This window comes from Dermacentor variabilis, chromosome 1 (assembly GCF_050947875.1).
Source record: "Dermacentor variabilis isolate Ectoservices chromosome 1, ASM5094787v1, whole genome shotgun sequence".
In the NCBI taxonomy this organism is placed as follows: Eukaryota; Metazoa; Arthropoda; class Arachnida; order Ixodida; family Ixodidae; genus Dermacentor; species Dermacentor variabilis.
Window position 1 is genome coordinate 105,554,361 of NC_134568.1, and position 21,467 is coordinate 105,575,827.

The window sequence follows — 21,467 nt, forward strand, 5'->3', positions numbered from 1 at the left end:
GAAAGAAAGAAAAACTGAAAGAAAAAGTACTTCCACCAAAAAAGCAAAACTAAGACTCCGCCTAAGAGCTTTTGGAGACATTTCGACACAATAACAATGAGAACATGCGAAAACACTGTGAAATTCATGGTATGTAACCGACGTCATCAGCACTACAATTTGGGCATAAATGTCAGAAAGGAAAGTTTGGCCTTGCATTTTGTTTGCCAATAGTGCTTTTCTGCCAAGCAAATGAAACACACATGTGAAATAATATTGTACTGACCTAAGCTAATTTGATGCTGCTCTTCCCTTAAATTTTAAGCACTATACAAAAAGGTTGGTAGCAACAGGAAACAAGCCCACTAACCTCAAACCCCTCAATGATTAAAGGTAGTGCCATCTCCTCCTCCATCCCCATCTCCACACTCATTTTTCACTCTCCCATGCCTTCAAATCAACAGTGGTGCAGCCGATACTGTTGCAACATAGCAGACAATCTCAGGTATCTTTGCGCGTTTCTGGTAGTTCTTCGAGTTGGGTACTTTCAATTTGACCATGATTTCTCATTCTTCTCAGGAATCACTTCTTTAATGTTTACTTCAACATTACGAAATCGAAAAGTGTTGTTCCCTTGGTATCAAGCTGAAACATTGCGTGGGATACATGCTTAAAGGAGCCATGGCATGCTAGACTCCGCGCGGACGTTTGGCAATTCTTCTCTTATTTGGTTGCAGTTGTGCGCAGGTTCAAATGCTTGGTGTGTGTAGAAAAGCACTCAGTAAGCATGGTTGCCTTGGCAAACCCATGCTTCTAGACGCGACTCCTCTGGTGCGCTGTGCATACGCGAACATTATACTGAACTTAATGTTACAGCGCGAACACCTAAGACAAATCACAAAAAGATAGACATGACAGACACTGGTGCTGACCAACAACTCCTTTTTTTCCTTCGTCGTCGATGCATATATATACCTAAGCCACACAACCACGCAGGCGCAGAGAATACATTCCTGACATCTGCCAACTTATCGCATACGCAAACGTAGGAATTCAAATTCTGATGGATGCAAGGTCAAAGATGTATCACTGATGCAATTATTGCCTTGTCTTTTAATGTGGTAGGCCTCTAAGGCAAGCCGTGCATGTTCATTCTTGCTTTTGCCAAGAATTACCGTCCAATCAAGTCGCGCCTCACAATTGCTGCAAGAGTTTACATGCGCAACAAGGTGCACTCCTCTATCTACAACCGTATTTACAACGGAATGGTATTTGTATTGGGTCATGTGTTGCTCCCGTTCTTGTGGATATTTTTTTGTCTAGTGTGGATCATTCTTTAGACCATGCTTTTATTGAGCGGAAAGTTTTAAAAGTTTTTAGGTATGTCGATGATTTTTTGGTATTTTTATCGCTTGACTCGTCCTGCCAGGATACGATCAATAAGGTTTTAGAGGATTTTAAGGTACATAGACAAGGTCTTGTGTTTACCCACGAGAATCCACAAAACAATGTATTGCAGTTCTTGGAACTGAAGCTTGAATTCTGTGAACGCCATGTGTGTAGGGCGTATCAACCCCGTGCGAAAAAGGAACTTTTGTCCTTTAGGTCTGTGCACTCGAAGATTGTTAAAAGAGGCATTGCGTCGTCATGTATGGAATTGGCTCTTAAGAGTTCGTGTGTGCACAAGATGCAAGAAAGTTTTGATAATCAGATTAGCCAACTTTTGGCAGCTGGGTTCCCTATGCCGGTTTTGACTGCCGTGGTTGAAGCTCTGGTCCAGAGAAGGAAAACCACAACAAGGCCGGCCGCTGAACGTGAAATGCGAAGGCCTGCAGTGGTCCCTTATATGCATAAGGTGACCCATCAACTCAAGAAAGTTGCTTGCAGGCATGGCGTTCCTTTGGCAATTTCTGCGCCAAACAAGCTTTCAAAGCTATGTTCCCGCACCTGCGGAGAGAGCAGAGGAGGATGCCAAATTCGGCATGGTGCCTCATACGTGTCATGCACTGTCGGCGTGGTATATGGCATTCCACTCTCATGTGGTAAGACATACGTTGGCCAGACAGGGCATTGCGTCAATGAGTGACTCAGGGAACATGCACAGAAAGTAAACAAAAATGTAGATTGGAGGAGTGCACCTTGTTGCGCATATAAACTCTTGCAGCAATTGTGAGGCGTGACTTGATCGGACGGTAATTCTTGGCAAAAGCAAGAATGAACATGCGCGGCTTGCCTTAGAGGCCTACCACATTAAAAGACAAGGCAATAATTGCATCAGTGATACATCTTTGACCCTGCACTCATCAGAAGTTGAATTCCTACGTTTGCGTATGCCATAGATGTCAGTAATGTATTCTCTGCGCCTGCGCGGTTGTGTGGCCTAGGTATATATATGCATCGACGACGAAGGAAAAATTACCGACGATTACGTTACTTCCTAATGCGAAATTTGAGCGCAGCAAATAAGCTGTTTCACCTTTTCGATAGATTGAGGCAAAGAAATCGAGCAACACATGTATGCGCTATCACAGAATTTTTTTTTTATTTTTCACACGTATTCCTTTAACAAAGACTCCACTAACAGTTCTTGACAGTCATGAAGGAAGCTTTGTGGTCGGAGAAATAGACTGATATATGTTCGACTTGGTACACCAATGCTTGATTCTCAAAGACGAGATCTATACAAGTGCCTCGCGAGGTTGTCACAGCCGTGGGACGCGTTACGAGCGAGAGGAACGGGATGTTCTTCCGCATAAGTGTTAGGAAATTGCTGTTTGTCTTTATGTCAAGCCGCCACCGATCTGGCTCTCTGATTGCCACCGCACAGGGCGAACGGCAGCGGCAATTTCGGCTCGGGCGGTGCACATATACAGATCCGCCGCCACCGATCTGGCTCTCTGATTGCCACCGCACAGGGGTTGCATTGGAGGAGGAGCGAAGAAAGGAATTAAGTTCGAGCCGGCGCTTTGACAACCGGAGACTCGCAGGAAGAGGGGGGAGGGGGGCGGCGTGTACACCCAGCGGCAAACGATGGGGGCAGAAGCGCGCGCAGCAAGCGGACAACACGATAAAGGGAGGAGGGAAGAGATAGCAGCGACTGACTGATGCCGCTGACGCCGATAGTGAGTCAACCCCAGCTGCGGAGTTGGTTTCAGGGACAACGAATAACCGGCGCGTCGGCAACTGAAGAGCACCCTATCCGCCACACAAGAACAGGGGGGGGGGGGGACCCTTTCCTCCTCTTTCTGCATGGCGGCGACGGTGTTCTATGCAGTCACGTTATCTTGACTCTCTAGCGGCGTCAGCGGCATCCAGCGGTATCAGTCGGTCGCTGCTAGCGCTGGGGGGATGAAAGGGGGGCGGAGCTGGTTACGAGGCCGACGCCGACGACGACGCGAAACCCAGGAACGGACGCCAAAGAGCTGCGCTCTAAAAAAGAAGTTGTTAGTCAGTGCCAGTGTCTGTCGTGTCTATCTTTTTTGTGGTTCGTCTTAGGTGTTTGTGCTGTAACGTTAAGTTTTAGTGAACATTATACTTTGTTTAATATAAGTGTATGTGTTAATTTACTTTTCAATGTCCCAGCACACTTGACACCATTGACAAAACTCGAATAATGTGGGACCGCTTTGATGTAAGAGTCAAAATAGAACACAATAAAACAAGTGGGACACACCGAAGTTTTCTGAGGAAGGCTTTTGCATGGCGCTGCGGCCCTCCATATTTTACTTCAGGTAATAGGATGGTGAAAAAAGCTGTTAGGCGAGAGCAGAAGTGCGTTTAGCTTGTTATCACTCATTTTTTACAGCAGTTACCACACTTCATGTGTGTCTTCCATGGTCATTTCCGACAAAATGCAGCAGTCGTCACAGCTCTCTTGCATGACACTTCTGCAGTTATTTCACTTATGGGTCATTTCTCGTAAAGATCGCTGTGATCTTTCACTGAGCAGTCACTTTTTGCACGAATAAAAAACAGCTTTGCACTGGAAATGCTTTATGCATTACCAGTTTGCCTGAGAGGACGAGAGTCCTTCTTCTTACAAAGGCACTCTTTGTGAAAAGTGTGAATCTCTTCTCAAAATGCCCGTACAGAAAACTGCAAAATAGCTGATACTACATTTTTCTTTGTTCAATTTCATTTCATTGTCCAGTACTGTTCCTTGTCATGAAATGATTTTTTAGTGAGTGCAGGAGAGTACATTTAGAATATATAATTTATTTTACCTGCATTCACATTCTTTGATTGTGTTCACTTGCGTAAGTTAACTTCTTCAATTCTTTAATGTTTGCTTGGTTTATATTGATATACAAATTTTGACCACTACTGCTATGGCCCAATGATAGGGCTGCAGTATAAATAAATGAATAAATAAATAAAATCTCTGTAGCGGAAGATTTAAACTGAAAATGCTTCATTACCACTGGCAGCTTAGCTACAACTGCGTATAAAGCAAGTGTGGAATTATCAATATAATGGAATTATTCCCTGCCAAACTGCAGCGCATAATTTTGGTCAAAGACAAGAAAAATATGGGAACACAGTGTATAAAAAGATACACAAATGACTTAGCGTTGGCAAAAAGTGCATGCGGTAAAAAAAAGGTAGTAATATCCACTGCTATTTTGGAGCTTCCTATTTACCTCACAGTACAAAAGTATGGCAGCCCATTATTATATGCAGTCACCTGAATTTTCACTACACACTTCCTCAATTGGAGTGCAAAACAAATGGCTTCTTGTATTTAAGCATTTCTTGCAAGCATGTGCACGGCAGCTTAACACGGAACGCAGGAGCCCTCAGAAAGAGCCGTGTGCCATTTCGAGTGGCACGTTCATGACGGAGAAACTGCAAACAGCATACACTGAAGCATATGCATGCAGCTCGGCAATAATGGCGCAGGAGAGCCTCTATACAAAGTGCACAGTTTATTTCCATGCAGAAAGCAAAGAAATCAAAAGCCTGCAGTGTCACGTCACGGCGCTAATACAGTAAAAAGAAGGAGGTGTGCAAAGGAGAACAGCGGAGAGCCGGCAAGGGGGCGGCAAAGTTCAAAGGACGGCGCTACTTTTGTTAATTCTGGGGTTTTACATGCCAATAGAACGATCTGATCATGAAGCACGCTGTGGTGGGGGACTCAGGATTAATTTTTATCACCTGGGGTTCTTTAACGTGAACCCATTGCACAGTACATTGCATTTCGCCCCCATCGAAATGCAGCCACTGCAGCCAGGATTTGATCCCGTGACCTTGTGCTTAGCAGTGCAACACCAAAACCACTAAGCAACCACGGCAGGTTTACTTTTGTTCGAGTTGACACAAAGAAAAGAGCCACGAGTACTAGAAATATACTGCATCAAAACGGCACGTTGGGCCAGTTGGTTGGGATCCATAGTAAGGTTCGTTACAGCACAACACAAGACAAGGACAAAAGGAGGTATAAAACGACGACACGGCACTTTTGTTCATTGAGGGACTTTAGCCTAACTCACTTCCTCCCCCTAAGCTTTTTCTGTTGTGACCTAGTGACCCTATACAGAAAGCACAGTAATCCCTCTTCCCATAGCACAAAGTGGGGGACAGGCCTAATCTTTCTCAGGATATCTTTTTGAGGCAAGATTTTTCTCGGCAACAAGAAAAATTTGCTTGTTTAAGGCACTGCAATGTGGCAAGCTGCTTAGAAATTCATGACTGCATCTAGATTGAGACAGCAAAAGTTATGGAATGCATTAATATCTATGGAGCTGAATTGCAAAGTGAATTCCTATCACATGTTTTACATTCCTTGCTATGCATGTAGTAGCTCAATAATCACATGATGCCCTGCAGGATGCTTTGAAAAGCTCACGTAGTGGAGCATTTAGAGCCCATATTCTGTAATGACTTGCAGAACAGTAAAGTTTCTGCTTCTTTAGCTACTTCTGAACGAAACTGAGTTGGTATTATTCATGCTTACACTGCCAATGCTCAGACTTCTATCTGAAAGTGACCCGGCTATATCGAACTCGCAAGAAAATGCCTATCAGTTCGATATAGAGCATAATTCGATATACGCCTGCTAAATAATTGGATGTCATAAAAGCACATGCCATTTATAAAATCACTTTATTGATGAAACTAGCCAAGTTTCGCATGAAATAGTCCTGCATTTTCTTCTGCTTGGGCAATTTCACTGCCTGCGATGCACACACTTCTCCACATTGTCTAAGGAGTCGGAGTAGCTGAGGCCGCAACCTTCCGCATTCGCGCAGAAGCCCCGGACTAGTGCGAGCGCACCAATCACTTCGGAGGATCTGGGCAAAGGACTATCGTTGCTTTCCTCATTGTGCCCACTTCCACTTGTGCTCGGTACGATGTCGGCAATGTAGTCTTCGTTTTCAGGCTCTCCAATGGTCGCGACACTATCATTTACACTCCCAAGCTTGTCCACCGTCGATTCGTCAACAGCTTCCGGAAATTCTGACAGCTTACTCCAAACTTCGGCAACACCGGCAACGGCTTTGTCGCATTTATCAGAATTTACAGTCATCACCGAGCATGTGGACGCCGGCCCGGCTGAAGCAACTTCGATGAACCACTCTTACATGACCGTGCGTACGCATCGGGCGCCACGGGTACCGGGTCCCGAGTCTGGCCGCTTTAGCCCTAATCTCCCCCTTATTCTTCAAGATCGTGCTGAGAGGTCTCCTCAGAATCTTGCATACTGGGGGGACATCTGACTTCTCACCACGTTCGACCCGATTTATGATTTTGAGCTTCACGACAAAAGGCGAATCCTGCCTCTTCATCACAGCAACACTGCAGGAGAAGGCCCCCAAGGTGCACACACAATTAACCAGAAAAGCAGCGAGACAACTCGCACTTTCGCCATCTTGCACGAGGAGGGCACAAGAGCCTTTGATTGGCTGTCTGAGCAAGCGCTGCGGGCGGGCCAGGATCATTTTTTGCAGGGGGGTGTCGATGGCTCGTCCGAGGCAGCGAGGTCACGGTAAGGAGAATGGTTGGATGGAGCCGCACCGCCAAGTTTCCCCACCACCGCAAGGAAAAACCAACTTCTGGGGGCACTTTTCCAGCGCTTGACGTTCGATATATCGGGAGTCGCTGCTATTTTTGTTCGATGTAAGTGTAATTTTTGCTATATATACTCATTGTAACTATACCGTGTCCCGAAATTGTTCGATATGTAGAACAATTCAATGTAAACGGGTTCGATATAGTTGGGTTCGACTGTATTTAGTTGGGCTTTCATAATCTTAATAGACTAACATCAGCAAAAATGTCACCATGCAGTTCATGAACCTAAGTAGCAAGCCCTAAGGGAGGACTCATGGCCAACACTGAAATCTGCCACACACAGCACTCAATAATACAAAAATTGTGTAGGGAAGCCAAATTCCAAGAGAAAAAAACGTGTCGGTCATACTTTAAGAATTTATAAATACCCACCATGCCTCTAGCCCAGTGGTAAACCACATTGCAGAGACCAAAGCTGAACTGCTCTACAAATTGTTCAGCAGGTTCATCAAAGCCACTCTCCCGCTGTACACGACCAATCTTGTGAGCAACCTCCACAAATTTTTCCACCGCCTGAAACAAGGCAACAACACAATGCATGCTCGGCAAATCAAAGCAAACAGGGCCAACATCAAAATGTCAGTAGGCAATACGAATGACGAGAACATTTTCAGCAATGCCAAAATGCCGGTGCTGTAACAGGCACATGGATGAAGAGCCATTCATGTAAGCACACTGCACGATTATTCATACATGACAAAACTAGTAGGCGACAAGAGTCTACATTTTCTAATTTTTGTAGCACCATATTTACATGTGTAATATCAACAATAACAATTAGGGATGTGTGAATATTAGATTAAAAAATTCGCTCTTTAAAATTGTCAGGTACTCATTCCTGTTCGAATATGAGGGATAACAATACTTATTGGAGTCTACAGGATGAAAGATCTAGGCAAGTGGTAGTTGTTCTGAATGATTCTGCTGCTGGAGAGCCGTGGTAGTTGGGAAGAGGCATCGGCTCTTGAGCGAACGCATGGAGCAGATAACTTCTGTTTAATCATTTCAAGTCATTCAATAAGGATGCCTAGCCTTTAGACAGCCTACAGCTTTGCTGTCTCGATTTAGGTGAAGCAATTTGTTATTTAACCAACCTCGCCATGTTAACTTCTCTCAAATTTTATTTTGAACTACCTGGTTCTTGGCCATTCTCCAAGAATGGGTACATGCCCCGAACACAGAAGCTCTGCATCTACACCTTTAAACTGATATGCGGTGCTGTAGTATTAAACCTGGCTCACTCAACGAATGTGACACTTTACATGGAACTGGTGTTGTGCTCTTCATTTGTTTCATTATTGTCATTGTCACAGTGCACCGGTATGATCACCTTTCAGCTGTTTCTCATTTACAAGCTCATCAGTTGATCAGACGTCCAAATATGGACGTCCTTACAGGCCCAATATAATGTAAAAAGCCTCTTTCTTTTTCTTCTTCTTTCTTTCTTTATACAGTATACTAAAAGGGTTTCACTGAACCTTTATATTTCACATACTTTCTTTAGGATTAGAAAATATGTACTCGACATTAGAAGTTCATTTTTCTTGAATATTTGCATTTGATTCAATTGTGGAATTACACTATTCAATAACCAATAATAATAATAATACTGCAGGAAGAAAGGCCTCTCAGATCTTGAATTACTTTTATCTTCTGTCATCTAAAACCACACCATTCCTACAAATTTCCTAGCCTCCATAATCCACCTCATTCTCAGGCATCGTCAGCTGCCTTTCTGTTCCCTAAGCAATCATTCCGCTATTCTAAAAGACTGTTGGCTATCTGTTCTACATTACATGGCATGCCCAACTATGCACCTCCCTCTTAATTTGAGCAGCAATATCATTAACTCTCACGTGACCCATTCTGCCACCTTTAAATCACTTGATGTTGATCCGTGAGCGTTCCTTTCCATGGCTCATTGCACGGTCCTAAGCTTCCTTTCAAGTTTCTTTGTATCATATAAGTTTCAGCCACAAAGGTAAATATTCAGAGAATCCAATGATTACAAGTACTTTTCAAGGTACTGAGCTGCTATTTATCACTTAGGAGTGTTTGCATATTGCTCTAATTAAACAAAAATATTTTTAAGCATAGGTGCCAACTACTGGAGGGGGCTTGGGCCCCGGAGCCCCCTCCTAAGTTTTCCGGCAAGGGCGGAGCCGCCCCCCCCCCCCCCCCGGCGATGCTGAAGCCTACCTCCCTTACCCCCTAAAGTGTCATTACCAGAGCTCTGTTACCACATATCATTTGAGGTTTCTCTTGAGTTGCCTCCATTATGGTTAAAAGCTTAATGCGTCATTGTTGGCAAGGACGAGCATGGCATTTAATTCATACTTTCGCTTTATTCCTGCAAATCCTGGCAATATGAGGACAAGCGCATTAGAAGCACCAGTGGCAGCTACATAATTCATATTTTTTCACTTTAACATCTTTTTTTAAATTTCCACCATGCACAGACACAATACAGTGAACTCTTGTTAAGACGAACTCGGTTAAGCCGAATTCTCACATATAATGAACAACATGGGAACATTTGTTTGGGTTTCCATAGACTCAATGCAAAAGAAATCCGCTGAAGACGAACCGCCCCAGATGTGCTCTTCGGTTAAGACGAACATTCGGAGTGACCGCCACCACTACCAATCCTGAAGGCTAAGGTGCCTCGATGTGCTGTGCCCAGGGGTGCATGCATCAAGGTACCCTACCGGAGACCTGCAGCGCACATCGCCCATGGACAGAGGCGAAAACATGAGGAAACAAAAAGAGACAGTGACATTTCACTTTGTGAATGCGGGCGGCACTCAAGCGTATGGGTGCTATAGCACATACGAAGCTATCGGCCCTCAGTGCGCCCAGACTGTCCACATCACAGATCGTGCTCAAGATCGTACTTAGATCATACTTGGGGCTCGCATGGCCACGCCATACCCAGCAGCCATCGGAGTAGAAAGCCCCCTTGTAAACATTCACTAATTAACTAAATTAAATAGTATTGTGTTAGCACATACAGGCAAACATGAACACATCACACTCGATGACCGCGGACGCTCGAAGTCAAAATGCTGGCATGAGGAATCGCGGCAGCAACGGGCGAAGTGACCTCTGTGCTGTCTATTGCTTCAACGCAAACTGAGCAGTGAGAACACAGCGCACACCAAGGTGCCAGCCATCAGCCCACCTAGACTGTGCTGCCAAAGCAGATCGCTTTCAAGATAAAGCTTGCGCGACTGCGGGCAGCCAAAGTACAACGCCCCCTCCCTCCCCTCTCTCGGTGCCATGCGCACTACCCAAGAGGGCCCACTTTCCCCCTCCCCCCCCCTTTCCTCCATTGCGAAGGCTCACCGTAGCGCGCTTTCACTGGCACGCACAGCGTACGGCGCGCAACAACAATGTTAACATGAGACGAAGCCGGTACGTCTGTATTGCAAACAAAACCTGTAGAAACTAACTGCTAGAGGAGGTCAATCCAGCACGCCTCTGCCTACCTTCCTCCTACATGACGCTTTGCCTCATTTCTCCTTTTTCTATCAAGTTTTCTGTTAAGTTCCGCCAAATAAATGCTTTTTATGTCATTTTCCCCACCTTGTAAGTCTAGTTCATTTACAGTTTTGAAGTAAGATATTCAGATGCACCTGGTCATGTTGCCAATTCTTCCTCTGATAAGACCAACAAATTTTCATGGTCTGTTTGAGTTTATTTTTAAGGGAGTGTACTGTATGTCTATATATATATATTTTAATAACATTCGCACTTGAAGCAACTTTGTGTGATATCGAAGAACTGTTCACTGGAGTGACGGCCTTATATCAGTATATACAAGACCTCATAGTAGGAGACAGTTCACTTTCACAGCCTGACTCCCTTCGCACCACCAAGAGACTGGTGTACATCTCTCGGATGAGCCAAGCAACACGTAGATTCAGTTAAACACGTTAGGGAGGTACATGTGTTTTATATTATATTAAGTCATATATATTATATTGTTATATTAAGTCACACAAATATACATCAATGAAAAAATTATGAGCCATTCCACTCTGTGAAGGTGGATTACCAGCGAAGCTGAGTAGCACATGACAAAGAGGTGACACAAAATTTTCAACAAAGGTATGAACACATTTATTGTCTTGATCGGTGGTCATCGTGACGAAAGGCATGCACACACCTTTATTTTTATACATTCGCATTCATTCGTGTTACACACTTGTTATACACATTCGTTATATACATTTGTATTTTCATTTTGCGATATATTGAGGCAAAGAATTTGAGACTCAAATCACCGCAACAACTGGCAGCGGGCCAGTGCCGTCAGCACCTTTGCAGAGGGAGGGGCGGTATGGGAACGCTGACGTGATCAGCGGCACCGGAGCCAGCTGTAGAGGAAGACGACAATGGAGGCGTGAGCAGTGGCACAAGCGTGAAGGGCAGTATGGGAATGCTGGTGCGATGAGTGGAAAAGGAGCCAGCTGTGGAAGAATACGACGAACGCGCGAGCAGTGGCACGAGCCGTTGCTGATGATGATAGTATTTGCTCACACACATGAAAATTTCATGGAACCTTAGTTGTAAACAGTTTCGCTGTAAAAAGCCATATAACACCTCGTGCGCTGTCTGCCCATGCGCCTAGTGCTTTGTTTTCGTTAGTACCTATACGGTGGAAAATACACTTCCTTTGCGTGCACTGTGTTCTTGCCGCTCAGTTTGCATTGAAGCGATCGACAGCGCGAAGGTCACTTCGCTTGCTGCTGCTGCCGCTATTCCTCATGCTAGCGTCATTGATCTCTGTCAATGATCTCCAATTACCCTGTCTTTTAACTTAGACAATGCAATATGCAACACTAAGGGCATAGAAAGACAGCCCGGGAAGGAAGACAGCGCACATGAAGTTAGCGGACATCCCAGCTTGCCCTTTCATTACCCCCACCAATGATTACCAATAATTAGGTACGGCACGCGGGCCACCTAAGGGTCAGCTGCACACAAGTCATTTGCAGCTACGGCAGGGCTAGAATAGAAGACGCGCTCTCTTTCCCTAACACACGTTTGATCATGTGACCTCCAACTAACCCAAATATTGAGCGCGTGGGAAGGTAATGCCCGTCAAGCCGCCATCCTTTTTGGCTCACTGTCGCATGCTTTCTTTTACTTTACACCCACAATGGATGGGTCGCTCATTCATATGGCTTTTCGACTTTATACGAAACATCACGGTGACGACAGCAAAAATTGAACTTGAGTGTTGATATAATTGCCATTGCAATAAAACAAGAAATAGAAAACATGCGCTGAGCTTACTGCTAGCATGGCTACAGAGGTTGCAATGTGCTCCGGCTACAAACACAGCATGAGCACCAATGAAAAAGCCAAAACTGGGCACATCGCTTATCGGTACTTCGACAGAACCTGTCTGAAGCTGAGAAGGAAGCATATTTTCTACCGTATAAGCACAAACGGAAACATAACACTTGGCACGCAGGGAGACAGCACATAAGGCGTTACATGGCTTTTTACAGGGAAGCTGTTTACAACTAAGGTTTCATTAAATTTTCATGTGTGTCAGCAAAAACAATCATCATCAACAATGGCCCGTGCCACTGCTCACGCATTTGTCGTCATATTCTTCCACAGCTGGTTCCTTTCCCACTCATCGCGCCAGCATTCCCATGCTGCCCTTGACGCACGTGCCACTGCTCGCCCCTCCATCGCGTCTTCCTCCACAGCTGGCTCCATGCCACTCATCACGCCAGCGTCCCCATACCGCCCCTCGCTCTACGAAGGCGCTGGCGGCACTGGCCCACTGCCAGTTGGTATGGTGATTTCGGTCTCAAAATGTTTACCTCAATATACCGGAAAATGAAAACACAAATTTATATAACGAATGTGTATAACCAATGTATAACACGAATGGACACAAATGTATAAAAATAAATGTGTGTGTACACTTTTTGTCACGATGACCACCGATCAAGACAATAAATGTGTTCATACCTTTGTTGAAAATTCTGTGTCACCACTTTGTCGTGTGCTACACAGCTTCGGCGGTCATCCGCCTTCACAGAGTGGAATGGCTCCTGATTTTTTTCATTGATGTGTATTTGTGCGACCTAATATGCAAAAAACACATATATCTCCCTAACGTGCTTCACTGAATCCATTTGTCGCATGGCTAATTCGAGAGATGTACACCAGTCTCTTGGTGGTGCGAGGGGACTCAGGCTGTGAAAGTGCACTGTTTCCTACTATGACGTCTAGTAGATACTCACATAAGGCCATCACTTCAGTGAACATTTCTTCGATATGACATGAAGTTGCTTCAAGTGCGACTGTTATTAAAGGTAACACACATGCGTGTGTGCACACACACACACACACACACACACACACACACACACACACACACACACATATATATATATATATATATATATATATATATATATATATATATATATATATATATATATATATATATATATATATACAATAGACTCACTTTAAAGCAAACTCAAACGGACAATGAAAATTTGTTCATCCAATCAGAAGAAAAATTGGCAACATGACCAGGTGCATCTGAACATCTTACTTCAAAATGGTAAATGAAGTAGGCGTACAATGGGGGCAAAATGACATAAAAAGCATTTATTTAGCTGAACTTAATAGAAATTTTCATAGAAAAAGGAAAACCAGACGAAGCGTCGTGGAGGAGGAAGGTAGGTGAAGGCGCACTGGGTTGACCTCTAGAAGTTTCTACAGGTTTTGTTTGAGATACAACATACCGGCTTTGTCTCGTGATATCCTCGTCACGTGCCGTACACTAAGTGTGCCAGTAAAAGCATGCGACAACGAGCCTTTGCAAGGGAGGAGAGGGCTACAGAGGGAAAGGGAGGCAGCGCACCTTCTTCCGTCGCGTGCATGGCACCGGGGGAGGGGAGGGAGGGGGCGCTGTACTTCAGGCACCTACAGTCGCGCGGCCTTTATCTTGAAAGCAATCTGCTTTGGGGGCACAGTCATGGTGAGCCGATGGCTCGTAGCTTTGTGTGCACTGTGTTCTCGCTGCTCATCTTGTGTTGAAGTGATAGACAGCACAAAGGTCACTTCACTCGCTGCTGCTGCCGCAATTCCTCATGCCAGTGTTTCGACCTCAAGTGTCCGCGGTTATCAAGTGTGTTGTGTTCATGTTTGCTGTGTGCGCTGACACCATGCTTGCTGATTTAGTTAGTAAACGAATGTTTACAAGGGGTGTTCTACTCCGGCAGCTGCTGCGTATGGTGTGGCCGTGCGAGCCCTGTCTTGAATATGATCTGCGATGTGGACAGTCTAAGTGCACCAAGGGCTGATAGTTTCATATGTGCTATAGCATCCATACGCTTGCGCATCACCCGCGTTCACAAAGTGAAACGTGAACGTCTCTTTTTGTTTCCTCCTCGTGTTTTCGCATATGTCCACGGGCAATGTGCGCCGCAGCCCTTCAGTAGGGCGCCTCAACGCGTGCGCCCCTGGGTGCCGCACATCGAGGTGCCTTAACCTTTAGGATTGGCAGCTGTGGCGGTCACTCCGAATGTTCATCTTAACCGAGGAGTATGACTGAGGTGGTTTGTCATAAGCATATCTTTTTTGCCCATTGAGTCTATGTAAAACCAAACAAACATTCCCATGCTGTTTGCTATACGTGAAAATTCGGCTTAACTGAGTTTGTCTTGATGAAAGTTCACTGTATATATACATGGGTGGGGTTCAGAAAGCTGGTCGGGCACCAGACCCTCCCCCCCCCCCCTCCACCCACCTACCCAACCCAGAACAATGATAACATTCCTCCTATGTTTTTCAGTCTAGCTTAGGCATAATAGAGCATTTGTATGTAGATAAAACCATACACTTGACTACTAAGCATGCTTAGCCTGGTCACCACATACTCACTGCCTTCATAGAGAGTGGGATGACGACCTCGGCATTGGAGCGCTGCTCATAGACAAAGCAAGAGAACAGGCCAGCCACCTCAGGTGCGCCCAGGGTGAGCAGTGATTCCTGCAGCAGCAGCTCTGTGAGCATTACTTCATGGCTGGAGAGAGCACGTGCCACACGGCCCTTGAGTGTGAGTGTACCACTTGGCTCCACATAGCCTAGCTTCTCCAGAGCCAGAACATGGCTTCGGTAGTCAGGCATGGAAGCAAGGCTTTCCTCTGATAGCTGGTGCTGCAGCTTTCTCACCTCCTCCGATAGTCGCCGTCGCCGACGTTCCTGCTCAAACTGCCCACCCAGATATCACTTGTTCAGTGCAACTCGAAACAGACAATGCTCAGACACTTGCTCTTAAATGTTTCCAATGTGCAAGATTATAATAAGTAGGTGAAGACTACTACAAAGTGCTATCCATTAAAAGCAACTGAGAGCAGACAGCTCAGAGCTAATAAGCATGCGATAACTTGGTACTGACTTTCCACAAATGAGTCTTTTAAAGAGGCCCCACAACACTTTCTGAACAGAGTGAATAACCATGTTCGACATGCAACAATGATTTCGCAAGCGAGAAGAATAATGGGAACAGAGGGGCTCAATTTTTTTGTTATTTAAAACTGCATGAAGGCAACAATGAAGCCCAAGGAAAGCATAGAGAAACTCACTGTTCATTTTTAATTGAAATGTATAAATAATAAGGGCAAGAAAAATTAAAATAGATGGAAAGACAACTTGAGACTAGGTGGGAAGCTGAACTCACATCTTCCGCATTATGTGTGAGATGCTCTGCTATTTAGCTACCACGGTGGCTTTGCTAACATCAACTTCCTTGGTTTTGTGTGCATGTGTACTAGATATCACCCTGGAAAGGCTAGCTAGTGCCATTCATGGCCATGGCTGCGCTCCCTGCGGCTGTCACCTGCTCGAATTATGTAACCTCCATAGTAAAAGATTATGTCATCACTAAAGTTTTGTTGACTGCTTAGCACAAGTTGTATCGATCTGATGTGTTTTTGTCGATGGATTCTCTGCAAGCACCAGGAATCTTATTAATGCTGGAAGAAGTGTTCTATTTTATCATTCCAGACTTGTCTCTCTAACACATGCAGCATGAATGCTGCATTCATCTTGCTGCAGTTACAATTTCAATTGAATGCACTTCAACAATCGTGGTGCTCGAAACGAATGTGAAATTATGATACACCTGTGCTGCAAAGGTGAAGACATTGACATGAAAGTTCTACATTGAATACTGGAACATGTCAAGGCCCAGCAGCAATGCTTTACAGAGCATTGGGCAGTGTCTGTGTAGCCAGCCATATGGGCTTTTATGAAATGGGATCACTTTTCACATGACAATAATGCATGCCTACATTATTACTTGTTGATGCACATGGCCAGGCCAACTCCATGGCCAGTAGTAGCAAGCACAGAATTGCCTGTTTTCCCACATTCGAGTGAGTCACTGTTGAACTATGTAAAAACATGCAGTAATCCCTTCAGCTGAAGTGGCACATTTGCACCTGAATCAGCTATGCAAGGCAACATCTCAAAACCACTTGCTCTAAATCATTCATAGTCCTCTTTATCCTCAAAATGTATGACCTTGGCCAGCTGAAACTGGAAATTACAAAGCAATTGAGCACTGGCAAAGATCACCAACTACTTCATGCATTCTGTTTCCTTGAGTGTGCTTACTTCAAGCAAGCCTCAGCATGGTCTGCAGCTGTGCAACAATCTGTACAGGAGTGCTTATGAAGAAGTCAGCTCCGAAGGATGACTTAGGTTCATTTGACTTGACTTGCACAGTCATTGTCATTGTGGCCCTTCGCAGAGATACCAAGATGACAAATCTGTTGGACAGACTTGACGAAGCTGAAGTGGCAACAGACAAGAAGCCTTTGGAGATACCAATACAATGGTACAGACATAGGAATGCCTCCATATAATGTGCAACAAAGCTGAATTCAGTGGCAGGGGCTGCAGCCTCAAACAGTGTCAGAAGAAGTCCAAAGAAGGTCACTGCTAGTGCTCGCAAAAACCTGCCTGTGGCAAAATCAACTGTCCTCCTGCTGCAATGAAGAGACTGAAAGCTGGTCAATACCAAGTTGAGACAACTTGGAAAATAGTACTGTTGTAGCTCTTATAGCACATCAGTTTTTAGAAAATTACTGCTTACATTAGATTTTTTATGTGTGCGCTCACTTCATTATAACAAAGGTTTACTGTACGCAGCCAAAGGAACAGAAAGCCTAATACTGACACTTACATGGCTCTCAAAGAGTGGGCAACTAAGGCACTGGCTCTGAAGCAGCTTCTCTTCAAGCTGCTGGCCATGTTTCACCAGTTCCACAGTTTCCATAGCTGAAAGGCGAAGCTCTTTGACTACATTGATGATTGGCAGACCTCCAGGGTGTGCCTCCACCAGTTCAAGCAGCTCCTGGCCTAAAACGCTTCTGCACTGAGGCTGCCTGTAAAGAATTGCCACATGGTAACGCAGGAGTCTCACATCACATAAAAGCAGTTTCAAGGTTCTGTCTCAACAGAAGGCCATGATATTATCATAAATAATTGCATCATACTGTGATGTTGTAATGAAAATAAAGAAACAGACATTACAAAAACTGTTAGCTGGTGAGAAACTGTAACTGGAACAAACAACATGCACATGTCAATATGCTATCCTGGCTTAGAGTGGTAACAAATTTAAGAGCACATACGTACTAGCTTTCAGTGGCGCTGTCAATCAATCAACACAAGGCATTGTAAGGTTGATTGACATGATGATGCATGCCCACACAGTATGTGTGCAGTCAAATGGAACAACAAATTAATGACTGCTTATTTGACGTACGCTTCATTTTTCTTTTTCATGCAGAAAAAGTCAAAAGTTCTTTAAGTGCCAATTACATAGGCACTTGCACAAAAGGACACTGACTGCAAAAACAGCACATGCTTGTGCCTATTATGTGCCCCTCCCATTATTCTAAGTAAAAGGGCCGTTACCATGCCCTCTTTATGCTACTAACATGCCACTCACATTCGCTGGCAGCACAATGAGTCTAAGCTTCTGCTGTCATTGTAGCAGCACAATATACCTGCTTAGCTGTGCCACGATGTTCACATACAGCAGAAGACACTTAAGCTGTACACTTATGCTAAGCTATGTACCTTCAGCTGTTCGTACACTACAATCTCTTTGGCAGACAGAACACTGTGAGGGGATACCATCTTACTCCAACGAAGGGCAAGTGCATCATGCCCATCATACCATAGCTGTATAGTATAAGCTTCAATAATGTCACCTGTCACATTTGATGCAACCACCTGCAGCGCATGCCAGAGATGGGAACACTATAGGTAACCCCTCCCCCACTCTGTCAGATGTGCACATGCATGGAGAGGGCTGTGCACCGGAGAGAGAGCAACACAGGAGAGCAGGCATGTCACAGACATATTCTCAATTTTGGGTGATACTACTGTAGTAAAACAATACTAAACATAATATGCATGCCTCATTCAGCTACAAAACAAAGAGCACAATGGTAAGAGTGCTGTCATCAGAGATATAAGTGATAACAAGTGGCAATTTCCAGTTTATTTGCGTTCATGTTGCAAGGACATGTTTAATTAACTGAGAGATCACTTACGTTGAGCATACAATTTACACTGTGTATTTTGCATGCATACAAGCCTAATCTCATAGCAAATGAAGTGAACAACCAAATCATAAAACCTGCCATCATGAATGAAGGGCTCACTACTCCTAATGCCACCACAATATAATGTGAGGAAAGACTTTTAATAGCTCGGGAAATTTTTTAAATTCTAATACATATTAGGATTACAATGTGGACTCCAATTCATTATGTAACCATAGCTGTGGGCTTAAACCATGACATTTTATTTAGTGTAAAAGCATGTGTGATCCACTACTACAATGCACGATAGCACCTTGAGACCAGCTGCATGTGCCAAGGCATGTGTGGGCATGCACCGCAGCGGCAGATCGACCATTTCACTGCGATAAAACATTATAATGATAGCAAAGCACTACGCCAAGGGGGGTAGGGTGGGAGCAGATATGCACATGCCAGGAAAGCTATGTTTATGCAGAGAGGCTGTGTGGATGTGCACTTACAGAGCCGCACTACTATTATTGAAGGGTTGGCTTTGCCGTATCACTATCACCTCGTGGGTGATCTAACCATATTTTGAAGTATTTTAATTCTGGGGTTTTACGTGCCAACACCACAACTTGATTATGAGGCACGCCGAAATAGGGGACTCCAGATTAATTTTGACTGCCACAAGATCTTTAACATGTCCCCAATACACAGGACATGGGCATTTTTGCATTTCTCCTCCATTGAAATGCGGCAGCCACAGCCGGCATTTGATCCTGCGACCTTGTGCTTAGCAGCGGAGCACAATAGCCACTAAGCCACCACAGCGGGTCGTATTTTGAAGTATGAAATTGTGGGAAAGAAACCATGAATTATGATCGAAGCATGGCTTCGAATAGTACAGAAAAATCAGAACAGAAAATCGCTACAAAAGAATCCCATATACTTATGCAAATTCGGTATTTATGGTACCATTATGATAAAACCATAGCACAGAAATTGTCATGATGTCCCTGCCACTGTGCTTAATTGCATGGATGGCATGAGCAATAGTTTCTTTGCAACAAATGAACTGTAAAGTGCAATGTTTTAAATGAAGTAAACAGCATCATAGACAAGAAACTATGCGAAAGAAAAAAGCATGAAACATGTTCGCACAGTAGGTGTGCAAGTATCCTATCTCCTTTGCAAGCTGGAAAGGAAAATGGGCACTCCACTCCTCGGCAAGCCACAGTGGTTACATCAGCACAGTATGTGTGATACACACATGAGCACAGTACTCTGCCTCATGGTAACATTTTTTTCCTGAAAGAAACTGATGTGTGCTGCTGTTTGCATTATCTGCCATAATTTGCCATTGTTGCAAGTAACTGCATTCTGGGCAGGTTAAGAATTAAAGTTACTGTTTAGATTCAAGCCCAACAGGGGACTTGATTCCATAACTTCAAAGAATGCACATGCAACTGATGTGACAGCTGCAGTATCCTCTATGTACCAAGAAGAAAAAAAAAGTTGCGGTAGCAAATGCCTTTTCAAACTCATCTCTGAATAACTTGGAACTGACTAGGCAGAAAGACCACGGACTACCTGCTGCAAATGGTCTCAGCAATACCCATTTCAAATGCATAATTCAATAAATTTAAAGGGACACTAAAGAGCAGCACTATATTTTATATTGGCGTACGTACAATGTTTCTCTTTTTTTTGCCGGTGACCATTTTCCAATGGCTGACCACTTTTGCAATGTTGTTGTTTGGCGCAAGACATGCCGACATGTGTCAGAACTTTCTCGGTTGTTGCACCATTTCTATAGCGAAGCAATCTTGTCTATAATTGAATGGTATGCACAACAAAGGAAATGGTGCGCATTCTAGAATGTGCACGAGCAAGGGCAGTTGTGCTGGAGTACACGATGGGCCATGTATGAGTGGCCGACGCACTTGGCCTGTAGATCAGATTTTGACAATCAACAACTGTCCTCATGGCTATCGTTATGCTTTGTATGTTGTTTGCTTCGCTGGGTACAAGTTCATTCAATATGAAGTTGAATCCTTAAAGGAGTCCTCAACCACCCCTCAAGCTAGGTGAAAAAACACATTTCGTGGATAGCATTCCCTGCTATTAACATCTCAGCCAAATTTTGCACTCGTGCACGGTGCATGGGGCTCACAAGCAGATCACAAAGCCACCTTTTTCTCAAACACTCTCTTTTGAACAAAAGCCTTTTCCTCACCCTTTTTGGGGCTTCCATATTTCGTCATATAACAGATTCCCATACATGGCTGCTATCAGCCCATAGCTGATATCAATCAAGAAGCATGAGCCGACTATCATCTGTTCCAAGCTCAGCCACATCTGCCCAAGTAGGAATTAAAGTTTGGCCACATTGCTTACCGGGGTGTCACAGCCGTCGATTCTCACTAATTTCAATTAGTCTGAAACACTAAACTAGTCTCAAACTTAAGCTCAGGCCACACGTTCACTACGCTTGGTGCGCCTTGCGATGGATAGCAGTTAGCATCTACAAGTGACACATGCCTGTGCACGCTGACTCCCGGCCGCTCCTGGCTAAACATGTTTCATATTGAGCTTCATTTTACTACAAAGTGGGCAATCTGGGTCTACCTACTATCCATGAAGGACAAAGCTGGTCTGCACTATGTAGCATGTCCAAGTTGGAGCAAGCAAGCATGCACTTCAGCCCTGCTGTGCATTTACAGTTGCATCGAGTAACACATAGCTGTGTCTGCTGTATAGTGTAAATACCATGGCCGCCGCAGGGTGCTGCGACGAGCCCACTGACCATAACGCCATAGGTGGAGTATCGCT

At 44.5% G+C, this 21,467-nt stretch overlaps 1 protein-coding gene across 10 annotated transcripts in view; it reads right to left on the bottom strand.

Annotated features, from left to right (window-relative positions):
- The window catches only part of tst (superkiller complex helicase subunit twister), a 132,212-nt gene that overhangs the window by 10,686 nt on the left and 100,059 nt on the right, over window positions 1-21,467 (bottom strand). For all 10 annotated transcript variants that reach the window (XM_075692247.1, XM_075692238.1, XM_075692231.1 and 7 more), the window contains 3 exons: window positions 17,282-17,483; window positions 14,974-15,303; window positions 7,423-7,563 (listed from right to left, as the gene is read on the bottom strand). In XM_075692247.1, coding sequence (XP_075548362.1) covers window positions 7,423-7,563; window positions 14,974-15,303; window positions 17,282-17,483 — 673 coding nt within the window. The remainder of the gene's footprint in view (window positions 1-7,422; window positions 7,564-14,973; window positions 15,304-17,281; window positions 17,484-21,467) is intronic.